The sequence below is a fragment of the Diabrotica undecimpunctata genome, chromosome 10 (assembly GCF_040954645.1).
Source record: "Diabrotica undecimpunctata isolate CICGRU chromosome 10, icDiaUnde3, whole genome shotgun sequence".
In the NCBI taxonomy this organism is placed as follows: Eukaryota; Metazoa; Arthropoda; class Insecta; order Coleoptera; family Chrysomelidae; genus Diabrotica; species Diabrotica undecimpunctata.
In genome coordinates this window covers 72,017,635-72,039,110 of record NC_092812.1, presented here as the reverse complement: position 1 = coordinate 72,039,110, position 21,476 = coordinate 72,017,635, and the positions used below count along the sequence as shown (strand labels likewise).

Sequence of the window (21,476 nt, the reverse complement as noted above, 5' to 3'; positions counted from 1 at the left end):
TTAAAACTGATTTGCTTCTCCTAATGAATTTATCTATCTATCTCTATCTATATAAGGATTTTTACAGCTGTCGCCGCCTTCCTTCTTTCAGCCAACGTCTCCAGTCCTTTCTGTTCTGCCATTCTCCATCTCTTTCGGTCTCTTAAGGTCTCGTCTTTCCATGGCCTCGTCCACTTCATCCCTCCATGATCTTCGGGGTCTACCTCTTTTCCTCCTTCCTATTGGGCTCCAATCCGAATTCTTTGCTATCCACCTTGTATGATGTGTTCTTCTCACATGTCCATACCAAACTAAACGGTTTTCTTCGATGTAGCTGAGTATGTCTTGTTCTACTGCCATTCTTCGTTTTATCTCCTCATTTCTGATGCGATCCATTTTTGTCACTCTGCAGCTTCTTCTCATGAACTCCATTTCAGTTGCTGTGATTTTGGACCTGTTTCGTTTATTTATTACCCAATTCTCTGATCCATAGGTCATTATACCGCGTACCAAGGTGTTATAAATTCTCTTCTTTGTATTTCTGGTAATCTGTCTATCCCACAGTACCCCGTTCATTTGTTTAATACATGTTCTTGTCTGTGCTAATCTGCTGGTTATCTCTTGCTTGGTGGTTCCATTTATTGAGAGTATGAATCCTAAGTATCTGAATTTGTCAGTGCCGTTAATTTCCCTATTATCGTCCATTTCCAAGTTTCTCACTGGTTCTTGCTCTGTTGTTAAATATTCGGTCTTTTCTAGATTTATTTTCAGTCCATTTTTTGTGTATTTATATTATTTATTTTATAAGTTGTCCCGGATTGGTATTCCCATCCCTTCACATTTCCTTTTCCATCGTTTTAATATTTGTTCGAGGAATATCTTGAACAGTGTCGGAGATGTAGAGCATTCCTGCAATAAGCCTTTTGTGGTCTTAAATTCGTTGGAGTATTTATTGCCCGTTTTAACTCTTACCTTGTTGTTGTTGTAAAGGTTTTTTACGGCTTCTATTAACCTCTGAGTTATTCCGATTTCCTACATCGTGTTCCATAGTTGTTTTCTGGGAACCGTGTCATATGCCTTTTTTAAATCTATGAATGCCATGTGTACTGGTCTATTTTTTGCCATTTTTTTTTCAATTAATTGTTGGAGTGTATATATGTGGTCTATGCAATAATGAATTTATAATGATCTTTATTTCCCAAAGAATGTGTTTACAATGGAACCTATTGAACATTGATAAATATAGATAAGCTATCGACAATGAGTTTTTGATATACTTTACTTTTTTTATAATATTTTTCTTCATGTTATTGTTTAGTTCGACAATGTAACTCTCTTATTTATACATCGAGGATTGAATCATGCTTAAGCTAAAACAATAATGATAGTCTTTTATACAACCGTAGGCAATTGTTGTGTATATTCCAGTGCTATGATTCTTAAATCCGGTCCTAATGGGCCGCTCGGGGCAAACCGGCAACGTGGTCGGCCTTTAGCCGTGGTAAGAAATACATTTCCTATCTTACCTGCACTTGTGCTCCTACTATAGCATTAACAGCTTTACTCCTGCAAGCTTCGTAAAATTTCCTACATAAAAGAATCATCCTCAATATCTAGTCTTAAAATAGGTAATTAAATTGTCACATCTCCACTTGAAATAATTGTTAACGCATTAGCTAAAAACTACAAAAAATGTCTTCCAATGAAAATTTTGACTACGGGTCTTATCTAAAGGACGTCTTATCCCGCACGTTGTCCCGCATTTTGTCCCCGCGGGATGGGACGGGACACCTATTTTTGCTGCGGGACGGGACGCGGGACGAGGCTGGAGCTTTGTTCAGCGAGACGTCCCGCAAAAACTGCACTTTTATTATTATCGGAATGATTTGATAATTAAAGTTATACAAATATCTGCAATTCTGCATTATGTTTGCAACGCAAAAATATTTATAGAAATTAAAAGGTTTTCTGTTTTAATAATTCATATTGATGAAATTTAAAAAATTCTCTTTGATTTATTGCGAATCACCCTTGGTGTGCTAAAAATTGTTTTGGTTTAGTCCTCCTAATAAACCGTCACCCGACATTACGACGACAGTGGCGCACCCAGGGGGGGTTTTGGGGGTTAAACCCCCCCCCCCCAGGACCCCCTATTCCGACAGTGTTACTAACACATTTTAAGGACTCAAAATGGAGGACCATAATGGACCATAAAAAAAATTTCGTTGACCAACCAAACCCTTCCCCCCCCCCCAGAGGCAAATTCTAGGTGCGCTACTGTACGGCGATACCACCAGATACTGATACTTTTGAATCTAGCCGTAAACGTGATAAATAAAAAGAATTTTCTTTCCATTACTTTCTTCTGTGCCAGTAATTCAAAATGAATACCATTCAGAATCCAAGAAGCAGAATGGGATTTACTAAAACCAATAGAAGATTTCTTAAAAAATTGCAAAAATGTTACGGACTTACTAGGAGGGGAACTCTCGGGAAAAGCTGTAACTCCTAGAGAGCACGTCCCCAGGTGGCGGATAGGGGAATGCCCGACCCGAACGGTGGGTAGGAGCGAAATAAAATACCTCCCGTGGACCAATAGGTAATTCACCGAATGATTGCCTGTATAATTAATCCCCCACTTGCTGGCCAATGGCTTCGGGCGGACGAGTTGGTAGGTGGTAAGGCACTCTTTTGTCCTGGGGCTGAGAAACCGGCGGAAGAATCAGTGGTTTGGTCAACGGCATAAGAATATAGAGGGCAAGAGAAACCACTATATTAAAGATCCCTATGGATATCTCTAGTACAATCATAATGGCTGTACAATACCACACAAACTCGCTTACTGATCATGGACATCGGAGACCAAGATCCGGCAAGAGAGGTGATTTCCATGACCACCGGGCCTCCCGGGTTGTTAATATGGAAAATTCCTGTGAAATGCCCAATAACACACCTATAAGAAAAATCCACACGATTTGTCTGAAGAGAATATCCACTTGGAACGTTAGGACTATGGCTCAATCAGGAAAAATCCAATGCGCAATCAAAGAAATGGAACGCATGAAAATAGCAATAATGGGCACAAACGAAATGATGTGGCCTGACTCAAGTTGTGACGTAGAAGAATACAGAGTATACTATTCAGGATCAGAAAATGGAGTCGGAATTATCACACATAAAAGTATAGTCAAACATGTTAACAACTTCATACCAGTGAACGATAGAATCCTCTTGTTACAAATAAATACTTCACCGATGAACACTAACATTATACAAGTCTATGCACTCGCAGCAGACCACAGTGATGAGGAAATATCAGAATTTTACAAACACATAAGCAACCTTATAAGAGATATACCGAGACATAAACTTTTTATAGTCATGGGAGATTTCAATGCTAAAATAGGTAAAGGAAAAGAAGAGCAACACATTGGCCCTTATGGATTAGGAGAGAGAAATCAACGAGGAGCAACAATGAGTATCTTTGCAGCTGAACATGACTTAATCATGCTAAACACATTTTAAAAACTACCAGCTAGACGCCTGTATACGTGGAGATCACCTAGAGACAACAGAGAAGACATTATTATAAGAAATCAAATAGACTAGATATTTGTTAACAAAAGATATCGAAATAGTTTCAACAGTGTTAAAACCTACCCGGGCGTTGATATTCAATCTGACCGCTATCCTTTAGTGGGCGTGTATAGAACCAAGTTAAAGAAAACACGCGGAAAAACTGTAAAAAAACATGACATGAGAAAACTTAAATGTAGTAAAATAAAAGAAATTGTCAGCAAAACAATAAATAGAAAATTCAAAGAAATCGGATAATACAACGGAAAGCACAGAAGAGAAGATATAATCCCTTAATAAAACGATAGACGACATTAAAGACAATTTTATGAAGAACGAAGAAGGTAAGAATAAGACATGGATGACGACAGAGATTCTGCAGCTGATGGAAGAAAGAGGGAAAAACAAGAACAATAACTCTATATATAAAAAATTACAACGAGATATGCAGAGAAAAATCAGGAAAGTCAAACAGAAAGAACTGGAGAAAAAATTCCAAGAAATCGAAATTCTACGAAAGTAAATACGACGACTTTAACGTGCATAAAAAGGTAAGAGAAATTACAGGAAAATGTAAAAACAGAAGAGTGAGTAAACTTGTTAATGACAATGGAGAGGTAATCGTGGACAAAGAGAGTATTGACAATACCTGGAAAAATTACATACGAAATTTATTTTTTGATGAGAGGGAGAACCAGTCCCCAATACCTACGGAAACAGGACCACCTATACTAGTGGCAGAAGTAGGAGCTGCCATAATATCACTAAAAGAAGGGAGAGCTCCAGGACCACACCGAGTACAGTCTGAATTTCTTAAACATCTTGATGATGAAGCTTTAAGAATACTATGTAAAATCTTCAATAATATCTATGACACTGGCAATATTCCAAAAGATCGACTAGTCTCAGAATTTATTACGTTACCAAAGAAACAAGGAGCGAAAAAGTGCGGAGAATATAGGCGAATAAGTCTAGTGATACCATACACTAAAACTTTTTCTTAAAATTATACATCGCAGAATATACAAGCTATGCGAAGAGAGAATACAAGACACACAGTTTGAATTCATGAAAGGCGTAGGACGAGAGATACACTGTTTAGTCTACAGGTATTATTCCAAAAATGCGGATATATAACTTGCGATATCTACACCTGCTTTGTGGACTACCTAAAAGCATTTGATACAGTCCAAAACCGAAAAATGATGGATGTTCTAACAAAAGCCCAAATAGATTATAAAGACCGGCGTATAATACAAAATTTATACTGAAACCAATCAGCCACAATAAGAACAAATCTTGGAGATGAACCGACGGAAGCCATCCAGATTCTGCGAGGCGTTAGACAAGGATGTATATACTTTCACCTGTATTATTCAACCTATATTCAGAGGAAATATTTGGTGAAGCCTTGGAAAATTGCGAACATGAAATCCTGTTAAATGGAGAACGCCTAAACAACATCCGCTATGCAGATGACATTATTATTTTTGCAGACACTTTAAACAGTTTACAGCAACTAATAAACAAAGTAAATGAAGTAAGTGAAAGATTTGGACTACAAGTGTAAACATATCAAAAACTAAATTTATGGTCGTCAGCAAAAATAAAATTAGAGACGTCCAATTGCTTATCAAGAATACACCAGTGGACCGAGTAAAACATTTTACCTTTCTTGGAATAGTAGTAAACGATCAATGGATCACTCAGAAGAAGTAAAATGTAGAATAGAGAAGGCTAGGAGTGCATTCAACAACATCGCCAAACTCTTCAAGAGCCACAACCTTAATCTGGAGATAAAAGTAAGGCTCCTACGATGTTACATCTTCTCGATATTATACTACGGAGTTGAATCCTAGACACTCACTGAAGCGATGGAGAAAAAACTTGAATTTTTCGAGATGTGGCTATACAGAACAATCCTAAGGATATCATGGACATACAGCGTAACCAACGAGACTGTACTACGAAGAATGTGGAAAGAAAGAGAAGTGATGTATACGATTAAAAGGAGAAAGTTAGAATATCTCGGACACATAATGAGAAACGGCACTAAATACAGATTACTGAAAATAATCCTTCAAGACAAAGTATTCGGAAAGCGAGAAATGGGGAGAAGAATATCATGGTTAAAAAACCTGAAGAAATGGTTCTCCACAACAATAACTAATCTATTTAAAGCATCAGTTAATAAAATAATTATAGCCAGAATGATCGCCAATATTCGAAACGAATAGGCACCAAAAGAAGAAGAATGAGGGGAAAAGTATTTCACGCTTCCCAGTGTGGTCGTTCTTTTATATGGCGTTCTTTTATATGGACCCGTTCTTTTATATGGCGTGGAGTCATGGACCTTAACTGAAGCATCACTGAAGAGACTCGAAGCATTTGAGATGTGGTGCTATAGACGCATGTTGAGGATTTCTTGGATAGACAGAGTTACCAAAGAAAAATTACTACATAGAATGGGTAAAGAGCGCGAACTAGTCACAACCATAAAACGTCGCAAACTAGAATACCTGGGCCATATAATGCGCAATGAACAACGATACAACCTACTTCGGACCATAATTCAAGGTAAAGTGCATGGGAAAAGAGGTCCAGAACGAAGAAGAATATCCTGGCTGCATAACCTGCGAAAATGGTTTAACTTAACCACTACCGGACTTTTCAGGGCAGCAGTCAACAAAGTCAGAATAGCCATGGTAGTGTCCAACATCCGTAACGGATAGGCACCATAAGAAGAAGTGTGGTCACATTTATTTTTATTACTCGACTGTCTCGGCAAAACAATATTAGAAATTAATGCTGACCAAAACAATAAAGAGGAATTCAATTTGAAAAATTCTTTTATAGCAGCAATAAATAAGATTATTAAATACTACAATAAAACAAATTGGATGTACTGTATTTCTCTAGTAATCGATCCCCGACACAAATTGGAAGTTTCCGATTTATCGGAATGGGGCCGTTCTTGAAACAAGAAACAGAGACAAAACCCAGAGAATTATATAAAAAATATGACAAAAAGAGCCTCAACCTAAAAGCAACAAGGAAGTTGAATCTTCTGGGTCCTCTAGTGGCGAGGACGATCTCAAAATTTTGCCACTGTACAAGGGTGCGCCTTGACGAACTGGATCCAAATCTAGCAGAAGAACCAGATGACAGAAACGTGGATATCTTATCTTGGTGGAAAGATAACCAGAATAAATTTCTTACAATGGTTCGTTTGGCCGGAGATATCCTATCAATTCCAGCTACATCCATCGCAGCAGAATGGCTCTTCTCCAGAGCCGGCTTGACCATGAAGAAACAAAGAAGCCGGCTCAACGATTCAGTCATAGACAAAAGATAAAATATTTTTAAATTTAATTAAAGAATACTTGTAAATATATATCCAGGGTGTTTCATTAAGAATTGTGCATATAGTAAAAGGAGAAACCTTGACACAAAATACGAAGATTTGACCTAAGACACTTAAATAAATTATTCCTCCTTACCGAGATACAAAGTGTCAAATTACAAATATTCTAAACTAATTGTAGAACATTGTTTTAGCACCTTCCAATAATTTTTGTTCAAACTTGACAAACAGTTTACACATGTTATAATACTTTAACTAGCGTTAAAAAAGATAGTGTTCCGCTATTACCAGAGGCGTGCTGTAGGGATAAATACTTTCCTTCTCCCCCTCACAATCTGCGCCGCTGTAGTAATAATTATTTCAACATGTTTTTTTTTATTCTTCGTTGCTTTTTACGTAAATATCATTACGTAATATAATAAGACCTTACCATTTTACTCCAGTGCAGAACTTGCTACCCACAGATCTTCCTCGACGAATGGAATTTGGACAATTTGTTCTGGATAGGAGGACAAATGCAAATAAAAATTTCGTTAGCAATATTCTTTTTACTGATAAAGCCACTTTCACACGTAGAGGCATTTGTAACTGGAGAAATTGTTATATTTGGGATAAGGAAAATCCACATGCCGCGCTTTTAATATAAACTGAGAATAAATGTTTGGTGTAGAATTTTTGGAGATAATTTAATAGGTCCCTTTGAATTACCTGCAAATTTCAACGGTAATTCGTACTAGAAATTTCTTTAAAATACCCTGTTTGATGAATTGGAAGAGTTACCACTAAACCAAAGAAGAGATATGTGGTTTATGCAACATGCGCATATGGTGGTGCGGTATATCCCTTGATGGTGCGAACTTATTTGAACAATCAGTGTCCTCATATATGGATAGGACGAGGAAGTGAGTTTCCATAGCCTGCTCGGAGTTCTAATTATAATTCCTCAATTTTTTTGGGACATGTGAAGACACTTGTGTATTCTCAAGAAATTAATACTCGACAAGAATTGTGGCAACAAATAGAGAATGCCGCAAATTTAATTAGAAATCAACCAAACATATTTCTGAAAGTTACGAGAATTTTTCTGATATAATTCAAAACTGTACTGAAGTAAATGGAGGCGATTTTGAAAATTTATTAAATTGATTTATTGTTACAATAGTCTAAATAGACATTTTTTTAATAGTTTTGTCTTCTGTAACCATCATTCTATGAACAAGCTCGATCCGAAAACTTACCAACAAAAATTGTTTTAGTATAATAAAAATCATAGTTCTGTTTTAGAACTAAAACATTAATATGAAAAAATTATTTTAAATGGAACTTCTGAATCTCTCTCTCTCTCCAATGGCGCTACAGCTCAAATCGGGCCTTGGCCCTCCTCCAAACTATGCCTCCAACCTTGTCGGTCCCGCGCCGATCTTCTCCAGGTTCTCAAGTCTAGCAAATTTTGCGCGTCCTCTGCCACTTCATCCTCCCATCTTTTCCGTGGCCTTCCTTTTGGTTTTGCGCCCTGCATTTTACTATCTAGGGATCTTTTCGGCAATCTTTCTGTCTCCATTCTTACTACATGACCAGCCCAGCGAAGTCTCTGAAGTTTAACGAATTCAGAGATCGATGTCTCTTTGAACAGTTGGTAGAGTTCATGGTTATACCTGGATCTCCATATTCCGTTTTCGTTAATAGGTCCAAATATCTTTCTTAGGACTTTTCTTTCGAAGACTTCCAGTTTTCTTTTTGTCTCTTCTGTCATCACCCATGTCTCGCATGCATAACATACTATTGGTCTGATAATAGTTTTGTAGACTCTGATTTTCGATCTCCAGTGTGTGTTTTTGGAGCGAAACACATGATCGAGTGAAAAATAAGCTTTGTTTCCCTTTACTATTCTTCTTTGGATTTCTGGTTATTCTGTTCCATCCATGTTTAATGCAACTCCTAAATATGTGAAACTTTGTACCGTTTCAATATCGTCCTCTAATTCAACTGTGCGTCTGTTTCCCCTAGCTCTTGCCTGTGTTAACTTTTTTGTCTTTTGAATATTTATTTCTAGTCCGGTCTCTTTTGCCTTTGATTTTAATTGTGAATATATTTCTGCCGCCTCTTCTGTTCTGCGAGACATGATGCTGATATCATCGGCATAGGCGGCAATCTGTATTGATTTATTTGTTAGGAGATTACCTCTTCCTATATTCAGCTGTCTTATCACATATTCCAAGGTCAGGTTGAATAGCATGTCGTTGAAGCATCTTCAACTTCTCTCTGGTAGTCTTTTGTTGGCATTTAGACCACCATATTAGTGCGCCATACGTAATCATAGGTCTGACTAGTTATAAGTATATAGCCAGTACATTTGTTTGGGTTTCATAATCCATGTTTTCCCACATATCCTTTGACATGTCCAAAGGGAAGGAGTAGAAAACAGTTGCCAAATAGACAACTCCAACACACCAGGACCGGACAAGATTTCCGGGAACTGCGTAAAATAACTTCCATCGAGTATCCCCAACAATCTGACGTATCTTCTTCTTCTTCAGCCTTAAGTAATCCAACTTTGGACATAAGCCTCCCCCAAATCAATCCAGTGTTTTCTATTTTGCGCCACTTGCTTCCAGTTGTGTCCTCCGATCTTCTTAATGTCATCACCCCATCTCATTAGTGGTCTTCCTCTGCTTCTCTTTCCTAACTATGGTCTCCATTGTTGTATTTCGGGGTTTTGTTTGTTTTTTGTCTATAAGTCTCACCCCGAGAATTGATCTTTCCATCGCTTTTTGTGCCTTTACTATTTTATCCATATTAGACGTGGTGATTGTCCACGTCTGTGAACCATACGTGAGTATATGGAGGATACACTGATCGTAAATTCTGATTTTAAAATATTGTTCTATTTTAGTGCTTTTCAAGATCCAAATCAGTTTTCCAAATCCTGCCCAAGCTAACCTTATTCTTCTGGTAATTTCGGCAGTTTGATTTTCTTTGTTAACTTTCCTTATCTGTACCAGGTAGATGTATTCGCTTACTGTTTCTAAATTTATGTCATTCAACGTTATTTCTCTAATGTTCGGTGTATTTATCAAATAATAGTATTTTTTTTTTATAGCCCTTTTTCTATCCGAATTGTCGAATAAAGGCCTCTCCCATTTCTCGCCATTCATCCCTGTTGTGTGCTAGGCGTTTCCACATTGGTCCTGCGACTCTTTTGATATCGTCGCTCCAGCGCATTTGAGGTCTTCCTCTTGGTCTCTTCGCATCGTACGGTCGCCAGTTTCCGACTTCTTTGTTCCATCTACCATCTTCGAGACGTTCGTTGTGTCCAGCCCATTTCCATTTTAATTTAGCTGCTTGTTTCGCGGCGTCCTTTATTTTTGTTTTGTTCCGGATTGCTTCGTTCGTTTGCCGATCTATTAGTGAGATACCAAGCATCTGTCGTTCCATGGCTCGCTGAGTTTTTCGAATCTTGTCCATGTTCTGTTTTGTGAATGTCCAGGTTTGAGCTCCGTAAGTGAGAACGGGAAGGATACAAGAATCGAACACTTTGGTTCGAAGGTTTTGGGGTATCTTTTTGTCTTTCAGTATGTATGAGAGTTTTCCAAATGCGGCCCATCCCATTCTTACTCGTCTGCTTATTTCGGTAGTTTGGTTTTCTTTGTTTACCTTGATATTCTGACCCAGATATATGTATTCTTCTACATGTTCCACTTTTGTTCCTTGGATGGTTATCGTCGGTTGATCATCTTTATTCGACATTAGCTTAGTTTTACTCAAATTCATTTTCAGTCCTTTTTTTATGGATTCCGTATGAAGCTCATCGATCATCGTCTTCAGTTCTTTCCAGCTGTCGGCTATTAGTACTACGTCATCTGCATATCTTAGATGGTTTAAATACTTTCCGTTTATCGATAGTCCCTTCGTTTCCCAATTTAGTGATTTAAAGATGTCTTCAAGTGCGGCAGTAAATAGTTTTGGAGATATGGTGTCTCCCTGTCTGACTCCTCGGTTGATTTTTATTGGCCTCGTTTTCATTCCGTTATCTATCGTGACTACCATTTCAGCGTGTTGATATATATTATGTATTAATATCCTATATCTAGAATCTATTCTGTTGTTGACCAGTGCTTCCTCAATAGCCCATAATTCTATGCAGTCAAAAGCTTTCTCGTAGTCTATAAATGCTAAACAGATTTTTTCTAAATCCGGCTTGCTCTACTGGTTGATATACATCGAACTTTGTTGTCAATCTATTTGTATAATAATAGTATAGTACAAAAATAAAATATAAATAATAGTATAGTACATATAATAGTCAAGTAGTAGTATAGTAGTACGCATAATAGTCAATGACTGCTTTAAGCTCTGCTACTTTCTAAGTCCTAGGAAAGTAGCCGACACGATCATGCTCCCTAAAACGGGAAAACATTGAGTGACCTCAACTCATACAGATCGATATGTTTAGGTAAAGGCTTTAAGAAGAGCCTCATAGATTTTACAACAGAAAACAAAATCATCAGGTCATTCCACAGACGCCGCCCTGACTGAAATCGTCACTCTCCGCATACAAAATCTAAATGATAAAAAACTCGTTCTTAGCATCTTTCTCGCTGTTTAGAAAGCCTTCAATCAAGTCTGGCAGACGCGACTGTTGCAGAAACTACTCGATATCAGCCTACCCGTTCCCTTTCCCAAACTCCTCCACTCATATCTCCCAAATAGGAACATGAAGATTATTGTTAAGAATAAGATTTCCAACCTTTTACACTTACAGCGCAAGTTCCCAAGGTTCTATTTTTGTATCTAAACTCTACATTATATATAACAGCGACTCCCCTAATCCCAGATGTAAAAATACGACAACTTTATGTAGACGACACTGACCTCGTAATAACATCATGATACACCGATGTCATGTTATACTCCAACTCACCTGAACCATGTCGATAGGTGGTGCAGAATATGGTGAGTAACACCTAATTGTAATAAAACCCAACTTATATTCTTTAGAGACCTAAACATTAGCAGATACCACACACCAAGCAGAATAAATAATTGGCCAGAGGCTGTGGAGAAACCGATTTCGATTCAGCAATTAGATCGATTAGCTAGGAGTGACATCGAACAGAAGAGGTTAACCTGGTACGGACATGTCAGAAGAGCAGACCAAAATCGGTGGATAAATAGAATAACAGAGTGGAGCCCGATAGGAAGAAGAAAGAGAGGCAGCCCCGAAGATCTTTCAGATATGAGGTGGACGAAGCAATGAGTAGAAGAAACCTACAGGAAGGGGACTGGCTAAACAGGAAAAATTGGAGAAAGCGGTTGAGTGAAGGAATACAGTGAAAACTGTGGAAATCCTTGTATATATATATAGCTAGGAGTGGTGTTCAGAATACTACACTGCCGACCGGATCTGATAGCAACCCGTAACTAACTAGACAAGCTAATAATTACACTTATACACGCATACAAAAAGTACATGCAGTCACTTATTGATTACAGAGCAAATATACATACTCTGCTAAAGCGTGTTTTCACACAAAGGCTGCTAGCTTTGGAAAGAAGTATTCTGCGTAAAGTAAATTACAAACAACCAGACTTCTCCGCCCTTATACATCAACTGCCAAATATCCGTAACTTACTTGAGAGACTTTCTCTCAGGAGCAGGATTTACACCCTAAAAACCATCCGAAATAAAAAAATCCGAGCCCAAAACATCCTTAAAATCTCAATACTATAATATTCGATTTAAGCACCATGTACGCCGATTTTATACCTAGAATAGTCCTCGAGATAGGTCTAGAGAACATATTGACTACATTCTCATTAATATTCTCTGGATATATTAAATCCAAACAGTTAGATCATATCCAGGGGAGACATGTGAATCAGATCGTAGCTTTCCTCGTAGCTAAAGTAAAGCTCAAACTTAAAGCGCCCAACAAACGGAGAGAGAGAAAGAGGATACAACTAAAAAAAAAGGGCGACCTTCTATAAGAAATGCAAAACAATATACCCTCTATTGGTAAGGGTACATCACAAGAAATATGGGAGACGGGAGACTATTAAACATTGTGTAACAACACCAATTAATCGCCCAAAGGTTAATAATCTTGTGAAACAGAAACACTGGATAACAGAGATGAAACCCTTAAAATAATTGAGAATAGGAAATATCTTTGTCAATGTGGTGTACATAGTGAATGGGAAAAAGCTAGTTTAAGAGACCTCAACAAAGAAATAAAACGAAGATGCAAGGCTGATAAACAACAATACTACCACAATGTATGCGAAGAAATTGAGAACCACGATCAAAACAATCAGGCAAGAGATCTATTTAGAAAATACGCTACATAACAAGAGACTTTAAAGCCAGAACTTGGGAAGTTGAAGATCAGAAAGGAATCCAACAAAGAAAATATCGCAGAGACATGGAGATTGGATTGCCCGGATCTATATAAAGATGATCAACTCCAGGAACTTGTTCACCAAACCCCTGAAGAAATCGAACCCAATATACTAGAGAATGAAATAAGACTGCAGATCAGCAAACTCAAGTCTAACAAAGCAACAACTCCAGACATGATAAAATCAGAAATGCTCAAAGCCACAGAAGAAACCGGAATAACATCGATTTACTTGCTTTGTAACAAAATATGACGACTGGACAATATCTACAATAACTGCAATACATATAAAATGCGACAACTATAGAACCATCTCTCTTATCTCACATGTCAGCAAAATAATGCTACACATAATCAAAGAGATACTGAAACTTTCGTACAAAGACAAAACCCCAAGAGCAAAGTGGATGTGGAGAACAGCTTCTGAACATAAGATAAATAATAGAAACATCTAGGGAATTCAATATCTCACTATACATTTGTTTTATAGATTATTGCAAAGCGTTCGACAGGGTCAAATTACATCACTTATGACAGATGCTAAAAGAAGTAGGCGTACCACAACACTTAATTTCGCTTATATCTGAACTGTGCGAACACACTACTGGAACAGTTAAAGTGCTAGACACGCTCTCAAACAAATTTTATCCAGAACAAGGTATTAAACAAGGATGTATACTATCTCCACAATTATTTAATATATATGGTGAGCATATTTGAGAAGAACACTTCTTAAGAAGGATGGGAAAAGGGCATCCCAATCTTGCAAATAGTCAAAAAGATAGCAACAAATATGGAAGGACTCCTATTTCACGAACTCTAAAAGTGAGGTTTATCAACTGCTTAATATTTCCAATACTGGTATACGTATATGAATCTTGGACCTTACGAAAAGCGGAAAAAAGCAAGATAGAAGCTACTGAAATAATTTGTTGGAGAAGACTGTTGAGAATTCAGTGGACCGACCACAGGACAAATAATTCAATTTTCAATGAGCTAAAGGTCAGCAAACTGTTTTCCAGCAAAGAACATCTCAAACAACTAAAATACTTTGGACATGTTATAAGAGTAGACATAGAAAGCATGGAAAGACTTATTATCCAAGAAAAGGTAGAACGCGGAAGATCACGAGGAAGATTCCCAACAAGATGGATCGACCAAATTGCAGGAATATGCAAAAGACCTATGCATGAGTTAAAAGAAACGACCAAAGACAGATATCTTTGAAGTCATAGGAAAGTAGCAACCCACTAATAAAAAAAGAAAAGAAAATTTAAAAAGAATGGGTACCTTCTCTAAGCCCTCCCTTCTCTTGTCTCCAACCTCCTCCTCGAGACCCTAGAACAACCGCCATCAGGGGTAGAAAATACCCAATGCCAGTACCGACACCCTCATCTAATAACACCAAAACAGGTTTTGAAACTGTTTTCTTGTGGCATGTTTGTTACATTTTATTTTATATGGATTAATACCACAATACATTGATTGTAATGAGAATTACATTTTTCATGTGTTTTAACAATCCGGAAATAGTATTCAAAAAATTCTGAAATAAAAATGATCTTAACCTGTAAATGTTTATAATTGGTGGTGGATGGCAATACCAATTTGACACTTGGTTGAAAGAATATCAGAAGACCGCTGGGATTGAAATATAAGACAACGATAACATCTAGGAAAGCTGGGAATAACTTAAAAATAACATAAGTAACGCAACAACAGAATCACTTAGAGATGAAAGTTACGAACACTAACATATCAAAAAAGAAAACCCCATGGTTAAGAGACTAGAGAGGAAGTAAAAACAAAATGTGAAGAAAATAAGAAAGCCTTTTTATAATACAGAACACACACAGAGGGAAACTTCTACTGGACACAAAAAGAAATACGGAGAATGATCAGAGGACAAAGAAAAGAGATGAACGAACTACTAAAAACGAAACACATTCAGAAGGACAATGGGCAGACTACTTTCATCCCTATTTGTTAAAGTTGACGATAATAAATGAACTCCTAAAATACGGAGGGCCAGATCTGACCAAACAACTATTAAAACTAATCCTAATTAAACTAAAATAATAGAACAAAACAGAATTCCTCAAGAATGGAGATTAAACACCCTAATGCACCTCTCTTCAAAAAGGGAGACAAATTGGACCCGGAAAATTACAGAGGAATTAATTTATGAAGCCCAACACCAAAATTAATAACCAAGGTAATAACAAATAAACTGAATTAAATTATAATACTAGCAAAAGAACAACAAGGTCGGAAAGATCATGCACGGACGCTATATTTATAATAAGGGCAAGTGCAAGAGAAATCATTAGAATACAACAAACCGGCATATTTATGTTTCGTGGAACTTAAGAAGGCATTTGACCGGGTCAAATTAAAGAACGTTATCTACTTATTGTACGCAAGAAATATACCTCTAAGAATAATCAAAACGATCGAAAATATCTACCAAAACAACACAAGAAAAGTAAGAGTAGAAAAAGAACTAACTGACCCTATTGAAGCTGGTAATGGGAGAAGACAGATGGATGAAATAATAAAAAAAGTCAGAACTAAAAAAGAATTCGAAGACGAAATACTACTCTCTCAAAGGGAAGATGGTTTATTTACAACGTATGCCGCATCAATTGATTATAACCGTCAGAAAATTTAACATGTTAATTTCCCCAAAAAAAGAAAGAATGCATGGTTATAACAGCAAATTTACTCAGATGTAAATTGGAGCTGGAAGGTCACATAATAGTGATGGATTTTAAATATCCATAAGGCATCACATTATCGAGCTACGAAAAGCTCGAAACAGAAGTGGAAAATCAAATGAATAGAGCCGAATGAAAAAATTGGAGAAACAAAAATATCAGGAAAGAAATGAAAGGCAGAATTTACAAAACAGTCATCAGATCAATAATGACACAAGCGGCAGAAACACGACCTGACACAGAAAGGATAAAAAGGATGTTAGAAACAACAGAGATGAAAATGCTTAGATAAATTGATAGTAAAACACTATGAGACAGAGCTAGAAGTACAGATATATGACGTAGATGCAAGGTGAAGAACATTAAGCACGCGGTAAGGAATAGAAGAGTAGAGTGGAACGATCATATAAGCCGAATGAAAACAAATAAAGACGGTTCCCCAATAGGAAGATCACGAAAACGATGAAACGACAACTTACTTGAGGCACATTGAAAAACAGATACCCATCTCTTCATAAAAAGAAGAACGAGATTTACTTGGTCTAGATCTTGTAGGCATCAGCCATGTCTTGAGTGAAGTTTTTAGACGTGTTTTACCTTCAGACTCGTACCAAATTCTGATCTTTTTATGCGTATGTAGTTAATTATAGATAATGTGTCTCTAACCTGCTATTAATTAGTTTGGATATTCTTATTGCTGATTTCTTCTTTCGGCATTGGTAACCAGAGCCTGTTACATTATACTGATGTGTTTAGTACACATTTTTCTTCATTAAGTAAGATGAGGTCTTTGATTTTCCTCGTTTTACAGTCTGTTTTGTTCATAACTATTGATGCATCTTTCCATTGGCTTCTGTGCTTATCCCAGGGATGTTTGCATATCTGGGATCTGTCATAGTCTGTTTTATGATTCATGCTGATTTATCCTAACACTTAGTCTTCTTGAAATACCTGCGAGATGAAAATTGGAATGAATAGAGTTCAATGATTTGGTCGTTTTATATGTTGTGACGTTTCTCAACGTTTTCCATGCCTCCCTTGCGTTTGAGCTTCCCATTAAGTTATCTATATCTTTACACTTTTTTGCCAAAATTGTTTTTTCGTTATTTATTTCTTATTTGTTTTATAACTCCGCTTCTCTATTCTCTTCTGTCTCCTTGATCTCCTGTGGTCAGCCACTTTTGGTGAGTTTTCTACTTTTCTTTTGTTTGGTTTCTATCTTTGTTGTCCACCAATTATTTTTATAATTTATTTGATCATTTTCCCTGCCAGTGGCTTCTTCTGCTGCTAGATGTATTTGGGTTTTCATATCGTTCTTGATTTGTAATTCCTTGTATATCTTTCAATTATCACGCTAGTCTCAATTTATAAAAGGGATCGAAAAGGTACTCCTTAAATTGAGATGTTCTGTAATTTTGTTCTCCAATGATTTGGTTGGGTCCTTTTGTAGTTTTGTGAATGGTCCATTTATGACTAGTTCTTGAAGTTTCTCCTGGTATTTAAGGAAAAACTACCAAAGAACGCAACATTTTTTATGTGGGAGAAACTGCAAGACAGACCACTAAGTGTTAGAATAAATGAGCATGAATCGAATATTAAAAACAGAGGCTTTATTAGATATCCATAAAATATTTGTCGATTTCAACAAAACTAATCTTTTTATAAAGGCTATGATCCCGATATTTGGTGGGTAGAAAATAAAACACAGAATACTGATAATAATAAAATATATTTGTCCAGAAATCTACATAAAAAAGTGAATGTTAATGTGATCCATGACTGTAATGTACTTATAAAATATAATTTACAATTTTAGTAGCAGTATTATGTGAACCATCAAAACGGAATTTAGTACCAAACAATACTAATTCAAAAATAAACCAAGCGTGGTTTAGTGTTCTTTAGTACTAAATCCAGAGTGTTTTGTAACGAATACAGATAAACAGAAGCTGCTTTTAAAAACATAGTAAACGAATCAAAACTAAATATGATAGTTGTATACTTGTCAAGTTCAATCACTAAATAATTTTATAAGAAAGGTGAAATAAATAACAACTTTAAAATAAACACCATACAAAAATTATCGAACTTCTTGCATTTATGTCGCAAAAGATGCTCAATGTCAAAGTCGTCCCTTCATACAGTTAGTTGACATATTTGTTATGAAGATTTGAAGAAATGAAGCTATCGAACAAATTAGAATCTGTATATCTTTAGGGAAATCTGTCAACAATCAGTGTAGCTATTGCAGAAAGTTTGGGACTAAAAATATACTCTAAGACATTTTGAGCACAGTGAAAAGACCATGACTATCACAGATGTGGATTCGTACCACTTTAGATTTGTTAATAGAAATTTATATTTCGAAATATCAACAAGAATAATTTGTTTGATTTGAACGTAAAGTTATATATTGTAGAGGAATTTGATCAAAATAGGTAAAAAATACATTGTATTGGGTTGCTTAGGCCTAAATATATATCTCTCCCTACTAGTAAGATCATAAATGCTGAGATTCGATCATTTTTGTTGGATGTGTAGTTGATGAATTAAGTAGTAAGTAGTAGTTGAATACACGTTACATTTTCTCAACATTGATTAATACATTTATTTTTTTTTCCAAAATAAGAAAAATTTAGCTACTAAACTAAAATATGCTAAATATTATTTATCATTAGCTAAAAGTTAGGGGAACTGTCTAAATCCTATAAAATATGAAAACGATGAAATATGTTGAGTTGTTTCGGTAAGTACATAATTTGCAGACAGCTGGACAATAGAAGGGATCCACTAACTTTTAGCTATTGATAAACTGAACGCAAAAATCACAATGTTTAATCAAAAGCTCAAACACAAGAACAAAATGTTTTTACGATGTTAAATAAATGAAGACTTTCTACCGTTCACACCAAAGGCGCTTATCCTGATCTGGTATACGTTTTATTAAAATAAACCGGTGGGTATCTATTAATTTTATTTTTGTGGTAACTAAATATGAGAAAATCAGTTGAAAGCTAGTACAAATTTGATAGCATATATAGCAGTAAAATAAGTTTCCTGTACAATATCTACGTACATATACCTTGCCGCGTGTTTCTCTTTTAAAATATATTCACTTGATATATCAGAAATTTTATATTGCGACTGACTTTCACATATTTTAACCTTATTGCGCTCGTAGACACATTGTACTGAAAGTAATTCTTCTTACGATACAGTTGTAGTGCCTCTACACAAACGGGACGTGAAACTAGGGAACTGATTGTGCTTTACTACGAGTAATTATAGCAAACCCTTTGATCTAATGATGTGAAAGTGAATACAGAACTGATTAAATTTCCGGTTTACTAAAGTAATAACACTGAAAGAAGAAAGATCTGCAATGTGAGATATGTAGACAATACAATTATTATTGCAAACTACGGAGCAGAGTAAGCCAACTACATAACAAGGTCGACAGTATCGTCACCAATGCAGGTATAAAAATAAGTAGACGAAAAGATTGGATTAGTGAGGAGTGAGTTGGTACTATGGGGATGTTAAGTAAAAATTAATGTTGAGAATTTTTATAATAATAAGAATATATTGGAACAAATAAGTTCCAGCTAAACAAAAGCTAAAAAATCATATATAATGTATAAATTAAGTGGATCCAGACAGGTTAAGCTTCTAATTTGTGAACAACTTGTTTCAGCTCAATTATGATTATGTATATTTTAAAATAAGCATTACGTATATTTAACTCTCATGAGACCAAAATAATTATTTTAGTAAGTGCCCTGTCGCTATTTGAACACATATTAAGAGAGATATTATTTACTGAACGCAGCAAGAGTTCTTGTGGCCATTCTTGGATTTTAGTCTGGATTTGGGACGGTATTTTTCCAGAAATGCTAGTTGTTTGGCATTTATTGCACCTCTCCTTTTTCTGAAAACAACATACTTATTAATACTTTTGACCTAAATAATAATAACTGTTTTTATAATTAACCCTTAATAATTCCGCCATTAGGGATGGGTCGTTCACGATAGATGCGGATCGAAAATCCGGCTCTTTACACTGATAGGCCAATTTAGTTATATTTTTAGTCGACACAACTGTATAGACGGGTTTGACAGTTAAACTGTGTAGTATGAGATATAACAAAAGACTCTCATCTAGGGATTCATCAATTTTTAATGGGGAAAAAACGTCAAACTCATTATTTTGCTCATACACTCAGATGAAAAAAAAAACGCAACGGAGAAAATTTTGGTCAAATTCAAAGTATTTCAATTTTTGTATTTTTCGCCCTATTTTGATAATTTTTTTAGCACACTGTGTATAAATTTATAAATTTTAATTTGGTATAGTCAGATAAAATTTTATATTTGATTTATTGTACGGGGTTAATTAAAACGTGGTTTTATTATTACAACTTTGAAACATCCTGTGGAATAATTCCGTTTGCAAATTTTCGTAAAACCTTATTTTTCGGTTGCAACCATGTCTCCTAAGCATTGTGTTTTTTGTTTCATGTCAAAATATGACTTGGTTCATTTTTTAAAACCAAATGAAGTTGCCACCCACAATTTAGGACTTTTTTAATTATGATTATTTTGGAGTTATTTTGTAATAAGACGAGGTGTTTTTGGCGACTGTTATCATTATGTTACCTATATTGACACTTACATTTTATTTACTTATTAGTCTAGGTGCCAGGCGACATACTGTATCACTCATACATAACAGGCTAAAATTTTCAGGATAGTTTCATAAGACCTCGACCCCCAAATTCTGTACCGGGTGCTTTTTCTCTCCAGCTTATCCAAAAGTGGTCATTTTGAAGTGATGTATCAAATTTATTAATAACGTATTGCTGTTTAATGAATACAAAAGACGACTTCGTGAAATATCCGAAAAAAATCTTGTCTGATAAAAATTTTGGTTCCATAAGGGAGTTCCACCAAACTAAACATGCCAAAAAAACAACTTCAAAAAATTTAGTAATAACAAGCTGAATTTCTCTGTATCGTTCAAAAATAACGTGAAAAATACTATTTTTACATTGTCCGACAAAATGTACTCGCCGATTTTTCCGTCCGACAGTGAAAATCGGCTTTTCCGCGAGTCTGTGGAAATTTATTTCCACAGACTCGTGGAAACAGAAAAAGTTCTTCCTCTGACGAAGACCATGGGGACGAATCTATTATTTACAATTCTTCCAGCGGCGATGAAGAAGGAGCAACATGCGTTAGCTGCGGCGAAGATTATGAAAAGACCACAAAATACGTGAACTTTTGTGATGTGTGTGGAAGAAAAATATGTAAAACTAAAAATTAATAATGTAGACTTGAATATTCTCCTAAAATATTGTTTTTTATTAATTAATATGAGCACGCCATCTCACCCGAGGTGACGAGTCATCTCTCCTATATAGTAGAGGAGAGATGGCTTTTATC

At 35.9% G+C, this 21,476-nt stretch overlaps 1 protein-coding gene across 3 annotated transcripts in view; it reads right to left on the bottom strand.

Annotated features, from left to right (window-relative positions):
* Window positions 1-17,744: 17,744 nt before the first annotated feature.
* PRL-1 (protein-tyrosine phosphatase 4A family member PRL-1) overlaps window positions 17,745-21,476 on the bottom strand; it is a 134,868-nt gene continuing 131,136 nt past the window's right edge. For all 3 annotated transcript variants that reach the window (XM_072546638.1, XM_072546640.1, XM_072546639.1), the window contains exon 4: window positions 17,745-19,962. In XM_072546638.1, the coding sequence (XP_072402739.1) occupies window positions 19,851-19,962 (112 nt within the window). In that variant the 3' untranslated portion in view covers window positions 17,745-19,850. The remainder of the gene's footprint in view (window positions 19,963-21,476) is intronic.